Below are 13,904 nucleotides of genomic sequence, written 5' to 3'. Positions count from 1 at the left end.
ACCCCAGGGTGAATATGTGGCAGCTGGCACTTAGGAAAGCCTTTAAAAACTAAACAAAAAATGTTGTAAGTTAAGCATATTTGATGGAACATTTTTGAGACACAATAAAAGAAGGACTTGCATAATGTTATTTTGGTAGCACTCTCTCTCTCTATCCCGGATAACCCTTCAAATGAATATATTTTTGAATTAATATAAATCAAATGTCTTAGTGAATGCAGAAGTTCAAAAAGGCTAAAAGGAAAATTTGCATCAAAAGAGTTTATTCAGTGATTACCTGTGACAAAGAGCAAAAGAAAATAACTAAAAGCAAAAGAAATAGATGGAACAATAGCAGTTTTATGCATTTATTTTAACCTACATTCGTATTAGGATAAGTATTCTTCAAACTCTCCATCCCCATACACCTGCACAGAGGATTGGCCAGGCTACACCAGGTGTTTCTTCTGATCCAGAGAATCCAGCTTCTGCTGCTGCATGATGGCTAAACAGCTGGAAAGGGACTGGACCTAAAACCTGGATCCAGCCTCACAGAAGCTAAGCTTGGACTACTTTGATTCCCCCTTTTCAGGAGGACAGGTGACCCGTGTTGAGCTGCCTCCTGCCTCTGTTCTACCACAGATACTTCCACCCAAACTGAGGCCTCTCAAAGGCTTAGGATTTTGTTTATAAATCTTAGCCAAAATCACTAGCACAACGTTTTCAGTGGAGCATGCTGATGTTTGCTGACAAAACACTACAATACCTTTTCAGCCAAGGCATTATATTTCTTTCTGAGATCAGCAGCAATTTTCTTCTCCTCTGCTAAAGCTTTCTCAATGTCTAACCGCTGCTGCCGGAGCTGGAGGGTGTTTAGGAAGAGTGCTTCATCGCAGTCTGAGGAGGAAAGAGCCAAAGAACAGCTTAGTTCCATTATGACTGCACTGTAGTTACTGGCTGGAGCTGGTAGCGTCTCCTACTGTGCACATTGCCCAGTGTTCCCCTTAATAAGAGCAGGGTTTTGGTCTTATGTTTGAGCTTTCTCAAATCCCATGGGCCACATTCCTCCATGAGGTGGTGAATGTCTTGGATGGATCTTTTTTTCTTTACATTCAGTAAGTTTGTTTCCAGAAGTCAGATAAATGCATCAAAGCCAACATTAAAGCCAAGTGCTCAAAAATTAGCTTTTTTAAGCAATGCAGTCTCAGTAATTAATACATGTTACAGTTCAATTATGTGAACACATATTTTTTTATCCATAGCACCCTTCTCTATAAATTAAGAATTTGCTGTAGGATTCAGTTGTAGCTCTATTTGTAAACAAAGCTGTGGTTCACAGGATCTCTTTCATTTGTTTCATAGTAAGGAAGAGCTGTGAATTTCTATCTAACGCTGTGATTTCAGTCATACTAATCAAGTGCATGATTCTGCCCAAATCAGCAGGCAAAGTAATAAAAAACAGAGTCCAATAACGGCAAAGAAAATGACACATGAAAAGACAAGTATGAAGAGGCTAATGCAACATGTAATTTCCCTATTAAATTAGCAATTTGGACTTTTTAAATAAAAAGTAAAAATATTCATTTCTTCACAACATTTCATTGAAAAATGAGATGAACGAGGAGTTAATAAAAAATTCAATTTATGGAAATGATATTAAAATCCAATTAAAAAAAAAAGTAAGGTGGAACGTTAGTAAGTTCTAACTTAAAAATGAAGCAGTGTTGTTACATGGTCACTGGCATATCAATCAAAGATTTTTTAAAAAAACAACACCCTAAATTAGTTAAACTCGGACAAAAGAAAAAGTGGGGGAGACGTTTCTGCCTTTTTTGAATGCATGAATGAAGAGGATTTTGCAAAGTAAAGCTCCTAACTTTTCAGATACCCTTAAGAGCGCAGCCTAGCAACAGGCAATTGCTGCATAAATCCACGAGGTGGTAACAAAGAGCTTCAATTAACAGCATGGCAGAGCCTCAGAACTTCCCTGAACAGGGAGGGATCCTGCTAGACCAGGCAAGAGGTTTCAGAGAGCAGCTACAGCCTTGCTACAGCTCCACTCCTGACAGGAGCCTTTTTTCTCCACAAAACAGCCGTGATGGTGAGTGGTTCTTTACACAAAATAATTAATTCTTAGCGCTTAGCTAAGTTTTATTTTTCCAAACTTTTTTAATTAGAGTACCCTATGCTACCAGCTGTTTCATTATCTTCACTGAGATTTCCTGGGTAAAAACGCTGCACTCAGGAGGGGCACACACATTCCAGCCCTTCATGGCTTTAATATGCAGTGAATAATGAAAAATTCTGTGTTTTCTTTTTAAATACACAATACTGTCCCTAAAGCTAAACAATTAGTCAATGCAAGGAAATAATGGCTTAGGTACCATCCGGGCAAACAGAGTCATCAAAGACTTCATCTTCAGATCCAGAATTTTCTTCATCAGGCTTCAAGTCAGACTCTTCATCATCCTCCCCTTCACTCTCATCTTCTTCATCTGAAAGAAACAGATAGTAATGTTGGCTTGCAAAACACCTCCAGACCCACAGCTGTGCATTATGCCAATGTGCTGGTGAACACAATCCCAATAATCCATGAAAGATCATCCTGGTAATAGGTGAATCCAGGCACCTTGTGCCTATTGCATTGATCTGATGATTTCACAGAAAAGAAAAAAGAGGGGAAAAGAAAGAGGGAGAGAGATCACCTAGTAATGGCAAAGGCACAGGTGCAGGCATAGTTTCGGAACTTACTTCAGTAATGCTTCCTCTCTATACATGCCAGGAATTTAAAACTTGTGGGTTTATCATTCTACTACACAGATTAATCAACCACGCAAAATATGGAGGCACAAATCTATTACAAAAGCATCACCATTGTCTGCACTTTTTGCTAATCATGTCCCACTTGAAATCAAAAGCCAAGTCAGTATTTTAGCTCAGTATGGCTGCCTAGCCTTAACAGTGTAAAACTGAGTCACTAAGACAAATTAAATCCTTTTGTAATATGTTTAGTCCTGTGACTAAACAGATTAGGTTTATGATCTCTCATCAGTCAATGGGCAGATTAAAGCAGAATGTCACAAATGTGACAGACTAATAACTTATCCATAGCTCCCATTGGTACAGCATAGGAAGTACCTATTTAAAGCTTTGCCTCTTCTTTTTACCAATTATCAGTCATCAATACTGACTTACAGGAAGTAAACTGCAGGACCTATCATCAGACCAACTGTAGTCGTGTTAGAAACTGAATCACAGCATTGTTATCATTCAGGATGGTTGCCATAGAACACCTTGTCAGTATACAAACAAATACAGGTAGATCTGATCTATGGGTTTTTGAACTGACTTGAGTGCTGCACGTACTCAGGGCCCCAGATAGAGTGAGAGACATTTACTTGACCACACAGATATACGTGTAACAAATCCATAAAACAAAAAGAACAGAATCTCCAACCTGCTTCTCCTTCTACTTCTTTTTTTTCCACACACTCGATTTTCTTCTTCAGAACCTTGGTCAGAAAATGGGCAAATTCATTGTCTTCTCCAAGGGATGCTTGGAAGTTGGCATAAAGAGCTTTCTTACATTCCCGAAGCTTTAAAATCTCACACTTTTTATCCTCCATTTGTGCAAGGTAGCTCTTCAATTCCAGCTAAAGAAACAAAAAAACCTACTTCAGTTAAAAAGTACACCCATGTGCATGTGTATATGATGCATCTGTGAAGATCTGGATATGCAAAACTCATCTTTCTCTCTTTAAACCCATGGTTCAATCAAGCAACACCTAGGAGTATGTTCTTAAAGTATGTGATTTGTCACTTATGCCACATCATGAACTATCCATTAAAATGCAAACATTAAGATTATGAAAAGATTAAGTATTTGAAGTTAAAAGTGACCATCCCATGTTGATCATCAAGAGTTTCTTGGTTTTCAAAATCTAGCACTAGACACTGCATCAGTGCTAAAATGAAGCAAAAGCAGGCCACCATTTACTTTATGGCTTGCTTTTGTTTCAACCCGTGCATTAATGGTACTGTTAAATCTAGAGACACGTGGCCTATTTACTTGTATGGCCTCCTGTTCACTGATGAGGGCGTAAATCTGCTCCTGGAGAAAGTCCTCATGTTTCTCAAGTTTCTTCAGGATAAGCAGCTCTTCACAGCATGTGATGCAGCGCAGGTCAGCATTTTTCATCTGCACATCCATCTTCATCTTCTTGTGCCGCAAAAGGCGAAGTTCAGCATCAAAGTTGATCACCAGCATGTTGATCTGGAGCACATGAGAGTCAAACAGGAAAAGTATTACGAGTGGAGCTAAACATGTAAATCTAGAGAAAGGAGCAGAAGGGTAAAATTCTCTCTGCCAAATCAACAACTCAGGCATGCCATTTCCTATGGATTACTGAAGCACTTAGAAAGACAAAGTTACCCCCAGATGTTTCTTCGTTCTCAGCTCTGTAGTAAAACAATCATCAGGGATTCACAGGAATCTTTCACTGCATTCCACTGCACCCTAGAAATATTTTACTCTTCAGAGAATACTTTACAGTAGTCTGTAGTTTACAGTAGTTTATGTAGCAATAAATAAGTCTTCTGCCTTGACAGACTTCTTTTGGAATAGCTGCCAGCTCTTCCTTAAACATTTACAGTTAAATCAGTACTAGCAGCTGCCAACGTTAACTCACATATATGTGACTGTCACAGCAGAATTTGGATATTCCCTCAAAACATTCATATGCATAAACACAAGAGTGTCTGTGTTGGAGAAGACCAAAGAATCAATGGCCCGCAGCAGAAGTTAGAGAAAAGATAGCAAGAAATGGAGCAAACGGGTGTACCTCTGGTACACTCCTCTCCATACCCTCCTAACTCTGACTTAGGGACATCCTGAGTTGGAAGCAGTATGCTTGTGTTCAACAGCTTTAAATGGATTTTTCTTCCAAAGTTTATCAAATTGTAGCTTCCCCCACATCCTCACACTGAGTTCCAAAGCTTAGCTATTGCTGGGTAGGAAAACTATTTCCATTTGCATGCTTCAAGCTTTCTATGTGACCATTTCATTTGATATCTCTCCTTTTTTTAAGAGATGATTCCCACTCTCCTTGTCTATGCTATTCATAATTTTATTACATCTCTACCACTGTTTCAGTTGCTCTTTTTGCAGGCCAAAGATGTTTTATCCGTTTAGATGTACCTTTAAAAGAAGCTTTTCCATGACTAATTATTTTGGCTACTCTCTTTTGCACCCTTTCTAATCTTAAAAAATAGTTTTTGAGACCAAAGAGTTGGGACTACAGTTATTTAAGAGCTGAGAACAAAAGGAATCTACAAAGTTGTAGTGATGCTCCTTTTTTAACTCTTTGTAATTTTTCAAGTACTGTCTAACATTTTACGTAGGTTTTTTTGCCCATAGTTTCATAGAACAATCAATAAGAAATCTAAGATGTGTTTTTCAAGTAATAATAGCCCACAGGTCATAATTATGGATTTATACTGATTTACACTGCAAATTTGCAACAGATATAATTTTTTTGAACTTCAGAAAGGTAAGAATAGCTGCAATCCTGAGACAAAAAGGGATTTGGTTTTGTTTCTGATCCAGTGGCCTTGTTTAATCTGACAAAAATAGCTTTTGATTTCCTACCTTTTTAATCAAGGTCTCCTGGAAGTATAGATTTTTTATCTTCTCCCTCTTTAAAATTTCCAGTTCTATTTCTGTTGGCTCTGCTTTCTCAGTCTCAAACACCTTCTGCTGCTCTGTGCCCACAGATGATGCTGTGTTCACCGAGTGTGTATCTGCAGCCTGTGCCATGGGGTCAGTCTCCTCCACTGAAGGAGCTGGAATAAACCCACGTCTAAATGCACGAAACGAGGCAGACCCTTCCAATTGTTCCTGGGGCTTTGCCTTGGCCAGCTCCTCTTTGAACCTCTGGAGGATGTCACTGTTGCACTCAAATTTTTTTTCAGGAACCTCATCTGGGTGTAGCTGAGGGATCAGGGGAATAGGGAGACGTTCTGACAAATCCAAGGTTGCCTGTATGGATTTCAACTCCTTCACTAAACACTTGATTTCATCAATAATAGAAACCTTGAGGTCCCGCAAAGACACGATCTCTTTGTTCATATTTGCTTTCTTCTTATGGATCTGCAATGGAAAAACAATTTTAGTAGGATTCCCCAGGAATACTTACATAATAAGAAGTCTCCCTCAACACAAGAAGGCTAACATTATCCTGGATTGTGTTAGGGAGTATTGCCACAGGTCAAGAGACATGATCCCTCCTCAGCATGGCAAGGTCACATCTGGAGTTCTGTGTCCAGTTCTGGGCTCCCCAGTACAAGGGAGAAACAGTGCTACTGGAGACAGTCCAGTAAAGGGTCACTAAGATGATTAGGGAACTGGAGCATCTCTTCTCTGAGGAAAGGCTGAGAGAGCAGGGACTGTTCAGCATGGAGAAGAGAAGGCTTGGTGTGGATGCCATCAATGTATATAAATACCTGAAAGAAGCATGCAAAGAGGATGGAGCCAGGCTCTTTTAAGTGGTGCACAATGACTAGCTAGAGGAGATGGGCACAAACTCAAACCCAAGTGGTTCCCTCTGAACATCAGGAAACACTTTTTTACTGTGAGGGTGACTGAACACTGGCATAGATTGCCTAGTGAGGTTGCAGGGTCTCAATCCTTGGAGATATTGGAAAGCCATTAGGACATGGCCCGGGGCAACCTCCTCTGTATAGCCTTGCCTGAGCAGAGGGTTTGGACTAGATTACCATTGGAAGCATCTTCCTACTTCAGTCATTCTGCAATAAGGAGATGCTGTATTAGTTGACCCTTTTCACATGAAATAATAATTGAATGTGATCTATCATTAACAGATTTGGCAAAAACTTCTCTGATCTTTATAACAGAAAATAAGCCTATACACCACCTACCTGAAGTAACTGGAATTCTTCATCTGTACAGACCTGGAATTTATGACAAGAACTGTTCCCTTTGTTTGTATTGCTTGTCCTGATGAGTTAGGTTAATCACTGGGTATCTGGTAGCATCAGCACTACAATGAAGTGCTGAAGCCCAAGCATGAGACTAAAATGATCCAACAAACCCCCTAAGACTGTAGCATTGATTCTATAATGCTTAGACCTCACTGTCAAAGTCATCCAGCACACGGGGTGCCTGAGATCAGGCAACACATTCATGAGGATAAGGCTGGAGAAGACTCAGGGCCACTTCACCAGGCAAAGAGAAACCATGCAGCAAAGAGGCTCCTCTGTCAGTAAGCAGGGCAAGAAAGAAGCCTTCCTACCAAAAAGTAACTAGGCAGTTCCAAGTGCAATAGATGTACTTCTTCACTGTTCTTTTAGATAAAGAAATGTGTCACTCTTTTGCACTCCAGCAAAATAAAATGAAAAACAGTTCCTATGAGAAAGACTGGGAGAAAGAAGTCACAAGGAAAGCAACAAAGATACTGCACAACATTTGAGCTTATTGTGTATTTGTGGTTAAAAGATAGCTGTAGGAGTCCTATTGCAGCAAGGTGGCTCCAAAAGACCTGATTTCTCAGGAAGATTCCAATGCTTAGTACACAGAATCAGTGATAGCCAAAGTGCAAATATGGAGAGGCCACACTAGAAACACTCATCCTTGCTCACATCTCTGTTTTTGTAAAGGTATTTCATGGGGGGGATGTATTTAGCTCAGTGTTTTACTGGGTTATACATTTGGGTTTTGTGGGTTAAGACCAATTGTTTGTTTGTATGATTGTACTTACTGTATTATTTTAGTAAATTGTTATTCTGACTTATAATCTCTCCTTTGAGTTGAGTTCATTTCCCCTGCTGGTTAACTCTTAAACCAGCACATAGCCAAAGTGCAAATATGGAGAGGCCACACTAGAAACACTCATCCTTGCTCACATCTCTGTTTTTGTAAAGGTATTTCATGGGGGGGTGTATTTAGCTCAGTGTTTTACTACATGATAAGACTTTCTGAAGAATTCAAAAAGACAGGTGTTCCTGCTGAAATACTAGTAAAGGTAAATTCTCTTTCTCATTTATAAAGAGCCATCTGAAGATTATCCTGGATTGAAGGTGAAGCACTAACAGTTCACAAGAAAAAGGCTGATTTGTAACTAAAGCTGACTCAACACAGCAGTCTGTCCTTCAAGGCTTCTTCCTACATCCACTTTGATTTCCTTTCAAAAAATTTCTTCAGTGACTAATGCACTATCCTCCCTTCCCCCTCCACCAAAAAAGGGGAAATATACACAGCAATGAAGCAGTTTACATACCAACTCTTTCAGGGATGCAAGCTGCATCATCTTCTTCTCAGTGTTCACATACTTGTGTTCAGGGAGTTTGTAGTCAGAGGCAGTCTTGAGCTGATAACATCCCATATTCTCCCGTTCTTCTTTGATCTCCTCAGCATCTTTGGGATTCTCATAGTCATTGCGAGGTTTGCTCTTGTATCTGGTAGGTACAAAATAAAGCTGAACTTTAAGACAGAGAGGATACAGATGAACAAACGGGCTGATTTCACATCTTCTGATTTGTGCAGCAGGGAAAGCGAGAGAGGGATCAAGAATGATAAGCCTCTTTCAGAAAAAAATGGCTACTTTGGCAAGAATATCCTTGCAAACTTGAAAGAAAACCTCAGATTAATTTTTTTTCCCCTAAGAATTCTTAAAACATAGTTCTGCTATGGGACAGTTTAAACCTTCACACTTGGACTGAGTTCTGGGTTAAGTAAGTACATGCTGCTCTCAATTTCAGGGAGCCACGTGTCAACAGTCTACCAGCCTGTAGCACAGAATACCTTATCCTACTCTATATTGTTAAACACTCGACAACCTTAAAAGCCTTGTATTCTGACTCACATTGGTCCCATTCCCTTTTATTCATCTCTTAATGAAGAACTTCTGTACTTCTATGAGCATAGAATCATAGAATGGTTGGGGTTGGAAGGAACCTTAACAATCATCTAGTTCCAAACCTCGTGCCATAGGCAAGGGCACCTTCCACTACACCAGGTTGCTCAAAGCCCCATCCGACCTGGCCTTGAAAAAAATTCATTCAAAGTTATTACTTAGGTTAGACATTAGGAAAAGATTTTTCACCCAGAGGGTGGTTGAGCACTGGAACAGGCTCCTCTGAGAAATAGTCACAGCACCAAGCCTGACAAAGTTCAGTAAGCATTTGGACAATGCTCTCAGGCACATGGTGTGATTCTTGGGGCAGTCCTGTGCATGGCCAGGAGCTGGATGTCAGTGATCCTTGTGGGTCCCTTCCAACTCAGGATATTCTATGATTCTGTGAAATATGTCCTGCCACCCTTTCTTGCCTCTCAAGATAAAGATCATCATGGAGCATGAAGGCCTATTACAAACACTGACATAATGGCTGTAATGTTCACACCACTGACCTAACCCACCTGTTACAGTATCTGCTCCATGTGGTGCTGACAGGATTAACCGAGAGTTGACTGTAATGGCCTAGGTGTCTCTCAGTCATGATCAATTTAGACATATTTTACTATCTATCTGAAAATGCAGCTACCTAGCTGAATTCAAATTTGTTAATAGCTTAGAAGAACCATAGAAACTAACTGAAATATTTTAATGCTCTCTTGAGACTCAGAGATACATGAATATTCATCTATTTTAATTACAGCCCTTAGGAATATAAAAACCTAAGCAGAGAGATTATAGTGCCATATGACAGCTATATAGCATTACTTGACCTCAGACAAGAAGCACAACTAAAAGGGCACAGAGTCCAGTTCAAAACTCACAATTCATCCCACTGTGCCTTCCTCTTTATGATCTTGGCTTTAATTTTGTCGGATTTCTCAACAATTCTTCTGATTTTCTCACGTTTCATTTCTATATAACGTGCAGTTGGCTTTTGGACCTCTGGCATCTTCAGCTCTTCAGCCTCATCCACAAAAATTCTAATACCTGGACCAAAAAATAACTATGTGAAGTATAAATACCATGCAGCACAGTGCAGTCCCAACTACTGGAAAGCCCCTGGGACAACTCCTGTAGAGCTGATGTAAATCAGTACAGTTACAGTGTAGTGGAGGTTCTGAAAGTATTCAGGTTCTTTGACCTGACTCTTAGTCACATTCTACCCATGGGGCTGATAGACAATTTGTGACATTGACCTAAACGTGGAAAATTATGTATAAGTGTTACTATGTATGTAGGTACTGAAAAAATATACCACACTACATTTCTTTACTTGCGCTTACACTTATTATTTCTTTAGCTTGGACTCAGGGAAACAAACTGAGATGAAAGACAGAAATCATATTACTGCAACATTTAAATAGTTATCATTACCACTATGTATATGCCTTGAGTCTGTGGTGATCTCCATTTTTTTTGCTGCTTCTGCCTGTTTAAGTGCTCTCCACTTGTCTTTAAGTACTTTCCACTTGCTGCCCACTTGTTCTTTATCTTGGCTGTATTTCTCAGTCACTGGTAGAAGTTTGTAGGTGGAAATCTGATGATTGCTTTGAATAGCATGAACAACAACAGTAAATTCTAGTGAGTCCCGAAACCTGAAAAGCCAAATTAGAAAAAACTGTCAGTAAAAATTTAGTCAGTAGGCACAACATACCATTTTGCCTTGACCAAAAGGACATGAATAGTGTGGTTTACTTATTGCATATGCAATCACTACACAAAAATTCACAAGTCATATGTAATATTTAAGCACTATAAGTAATATAGCATATGTTATTACAGCATAACATCTGACACTATCTATTGACATTTATCCAACCTAGGAACGGAGACACTCAAGAATAAACATATTAAGACCTCTCCCAATATTGAAACTTACACCAGGTTCTTCATGAGAATAACTTTCATCTTCCATTAAGGAATTATTAAAAACATGTTCATTCAAGCCTTTTTCCCCGTCCTCTGTGTGCCTAAGGTGTCTTTTTTATTGTGTATTATTTATATTGTGTATTTATTTTTAGGAATTCATCTTTTGCTAGATAATTAGATCTACAAAAAGCAACCCAAAATGCACCTCATGTTTAAACTTGTGTTCTTGAGAAAGTTTTTTCATACCTTTAAATTGTACAGAGAACATTGTGTTAGCAATGACACTAAAATATCTGACGGACATGCAACGTGTCTGAAAAATAGGCGTTCATTTCACAGGTTGTTCTTCAACATTTCAATAAGAGTTCTGGGCTCTTACTGAACTTAGAGGTAAAGCTCCAGGCAAACAGTCTCAACCAGCTTTCTTGATATAGAAGTGAATCAGAATGAAGCTATTTCTTTCATTTGACTATCTGAATTTTTACCAAAGATTCAAAAGAACTAATTTCACACAAATATCAATATGTATTTTCATGTATGTTCCAAGTAAAGTAAGAACAGAATCATAACAGAACAGATGAAATATTGACTATATGAGAGAGAAAAAACATCACATTCTTTTTCCTTGTTGGAGGCACAACTTCATAAACAATAAGTCCCATGCAAGGTCAGAGGAAGAAGTAAAAGTGGTACTTACTGTTTTTGTAGTTTCTGCAGTCCAATCAACTGTTTCTCATGCTCCCAAGCCAGCTCCTTTTCCACTGACTGGATTCTCTGTGCTTTCTGTCTATCCAGCTCCTCAAAGATCCTATGGTCCATCTCATACTCCTGCAGAAAGATGGAAAACCCAACATCACATTATCTTGGCTACTAGGTCTTGATAATAAATATTTTTGTCCAGGTACTTTAGTTCCATGCACATCAACACAATCCTTCATTTCAGAAGCTACTTGGATCTGCACAGAGAACCACATTTTTCTCCTATACTTCTTAATTGGCACAAATCATCAGTGGTGATTCAGAAGTTCCAGCAACTTAATCCAAAGGGTTGGACATCTTTGGCCCCAACATGATGGGCAGCAACATTTTAGAAGAAGGGGCCTCTAAAGTTAGATGACCCTCATAAAACCCAGATGTACCTCTCTGCGCAGCTGCATGTGCTTGGGCAACTCCTGATTCTTTTGAAGGAGAAAAACAAAGTCATGTCTCAGTGCAATTATCTCCTGTCTTTTCTTATTTTTCTTTTCTTCAGCTTCCTTCATTATCCGTTCAGACTCCTTTTTCTGCTTAACTTCCTCAATACTGAAAATGAATGAAAAAGGAAATAGTGTTATCTTAACGAGAGAGAGAAAAGATTACAGTTTATGTGACCTTTTAGATTTCCTTGACAGCCTTCAATTCCCAGTGAACTCAATGACTCTTAATGTAACTTAGAAAGGAATCATCTTCCTTCATATCTGTACATTCCTAGCATCAAGGGGCTTTGACCCTGTAGCCTGAAGTTAAGTAAGTCCCACAGTAAGTATCATATTTGAATTACTGCCACAGAAAAGTGTGGAGGGAAAGCATGAAAAAACTTTTTGTATAACAAAGAAATGACCCAAATTCAGGTCAGCTTCTCTCTCCTCTAAGTAGGATAAAAGAAATACGTGGTGCGAGGAAAGAGCTACCAACACTGGAAAATCTCTTTCATCATTATCTAAGCGTCTCTTACTTGTAGGCATGAGGATCCTCAATGTCTTCAGCAGCTTTCTCCTTCTCAAGACCAATCTGGAATAAAAATGTTGTCTTGTCTTTAAACAAGCAATAATAGCTTCAACAGACAATAAGGCTCTTATAAACATTAAGACAGAGCTCCCATTGCCTCTCACAAAACCAAAAGAAACCTTCATGTTCAATATTACTATATGGGCCTTAAATATCAGGTTTTAATATTTCAAGAAGAAAAAGCAATGAAGCTGGCTTTTTATATGCAAAAGACCTAATGAAACACAATTCTTAGGGACAGAGAACACAAATCCTATATCCTCCCCATCAACATTAACCATTTACATCATTGCTTGTCCTAACTTCACTCTGTCCCATAACATCTTTGGTTCTCCCAGACCCAATTCTCTTGTCTCCCCTCACTGCCACATTGACAAGAGTCAACATATCCTGGGCTAATTCCAAGTTACATGTGTAATTAATCTGGTTTGCTTTTGCTGACTGCTTAATGGGTTCACAATTATTAGCTGTGAAGTATGACAGATGGATGGACACTGCATTGCACAAGCCTCATTTCCCTAGGCAATTATGCTCTAAAAAAAGAGGGGGCCTATCACCCAACAATTTAGTTGTACTAAATTGATCTGTAATTTAACTCAATTAGTTTCAGATGATTTGTATTTCATTCTCTAAGAATCTCATTTAGTTTAATGAAGATAGAATTTCTAAAATCTTCCACATGACTTAAAATTAGAACAGATACTTAATGAAAATATACTTTGAAAAGGGAAAAACTCTATTAGGATGGTCATTAAGCAATGTTGCTAGCCTGAACAATAGGAATTGACCATAAGGATCTTTATATAGACCTACTTACATATTCAAAATTCTAAAACTGCATATATGCTTTATAATTGTATATTAATCACTTCTTGTAGTACTGGAGCTAGCAATACTCTGATATTAAGGGTTCCAATCATTCACTTATAGAAAATAACTCTGAGTCTATTCTCAGTGCTGTATGTTCTTGTGATATTGGTAAAGAATTCCAACTAATCATGAACAATGTGGCTGAATGACCAAAATCACAATTTCCTCTGTCTCCATTGTCAAGCATCCTTCAAAATGTAGTTACCAACTAGTATTAAGAGTATTTAAAAGTTGAATTTGTTCTATGGTGACACTTTCAAGATTTTTAAACTGCGCTCAATGTATATCTACTGGAATATTAATTGCATGAAAGCACTTCTTTACTCAACAGACCTCATTGCTTCTTTCAAGCTGTATTTATTTAATTCAGATACTCTAGGGATTTTTTAAAATTTCAGTAAATTCTGGACATTTTCAGTGGGGGAATCGACATCTTTTTTCTTGTGT

At 38.6% G+C, this 13,904-nt stretch overlaps 1 protein-coding gene across 1 annotated transcript in view; it reads right to left on the bottom strand.

The window, feature by feature from the left end:
• The window catches only part of CFAP44 (cilia and flagella associated protein 44), a 38,496-nt gene that overhangs the window by 4,305 nt on the left and 20,287 nt on the right, over nt 1–13,904 (bottom strand). Inside the window, exons 18-28 of the mRNA XM_039388437.1 lie at nt 12,535–12,590; nt 11,960–12,122; nt 11,518–11,648; nt 10,326–10,546; nt 9,773–9,938; nt 8,274–8,451; nt 5,627–6,127; nt 4,049–4,252; nt 3,437–3,632; nt 2,364–2,474; nt 746–876 (exon numbers count right to left, since the gene is read on the bottom strand). Coding sequence (XP_039244371.1) covers nt 746–876; nt 2,364–2,474; nt 3,437–3,632; nt 4,049–4,252; nt 5,627–6,127; nt 8,274–8,451; nt 9,773–9,938; nt 10,326–10,546; nt 11,518–11,648; nt 11,960–12,122; nt 12,535–12,590 — 2,058 coding nt within the window. The remainder of the gene's footprint in view (nt 1–745; nt 877–2,363; nt 2,475–3,436; nt 3,633–4,048; nt 4,253–5,626; nt 6,128–8,273; nt 8,452–9,772; nt 9,939–10,325; nt 10,547–11,517; nt 11,649–11,959; nt 12,123–12,534; nt 12,591–13,904) is intronic.

The sequence above is a fragment of the Pipra filicauda genome, unplaced genomic scaffold, assembly GCF_003945595.2.
Source record: "Pipra filicauda isolate LSUMZ 115617 unplaced genomic scaffold, ASM394559v2 scaffold64_size3178608_pilon, whole genome shotgun sequence".
In the NCBI taxonomy this organism is placed as follows: Eukaryota; Metazoa; Chordata; class Aves; order Passeriformes; family Pipridae; genus Pipra; species Pipra filicauda.
Note: the sequence above shows the minus strand (reverse complement) of the source record. Positions and strands in the feature narration are given on the sequence as shown.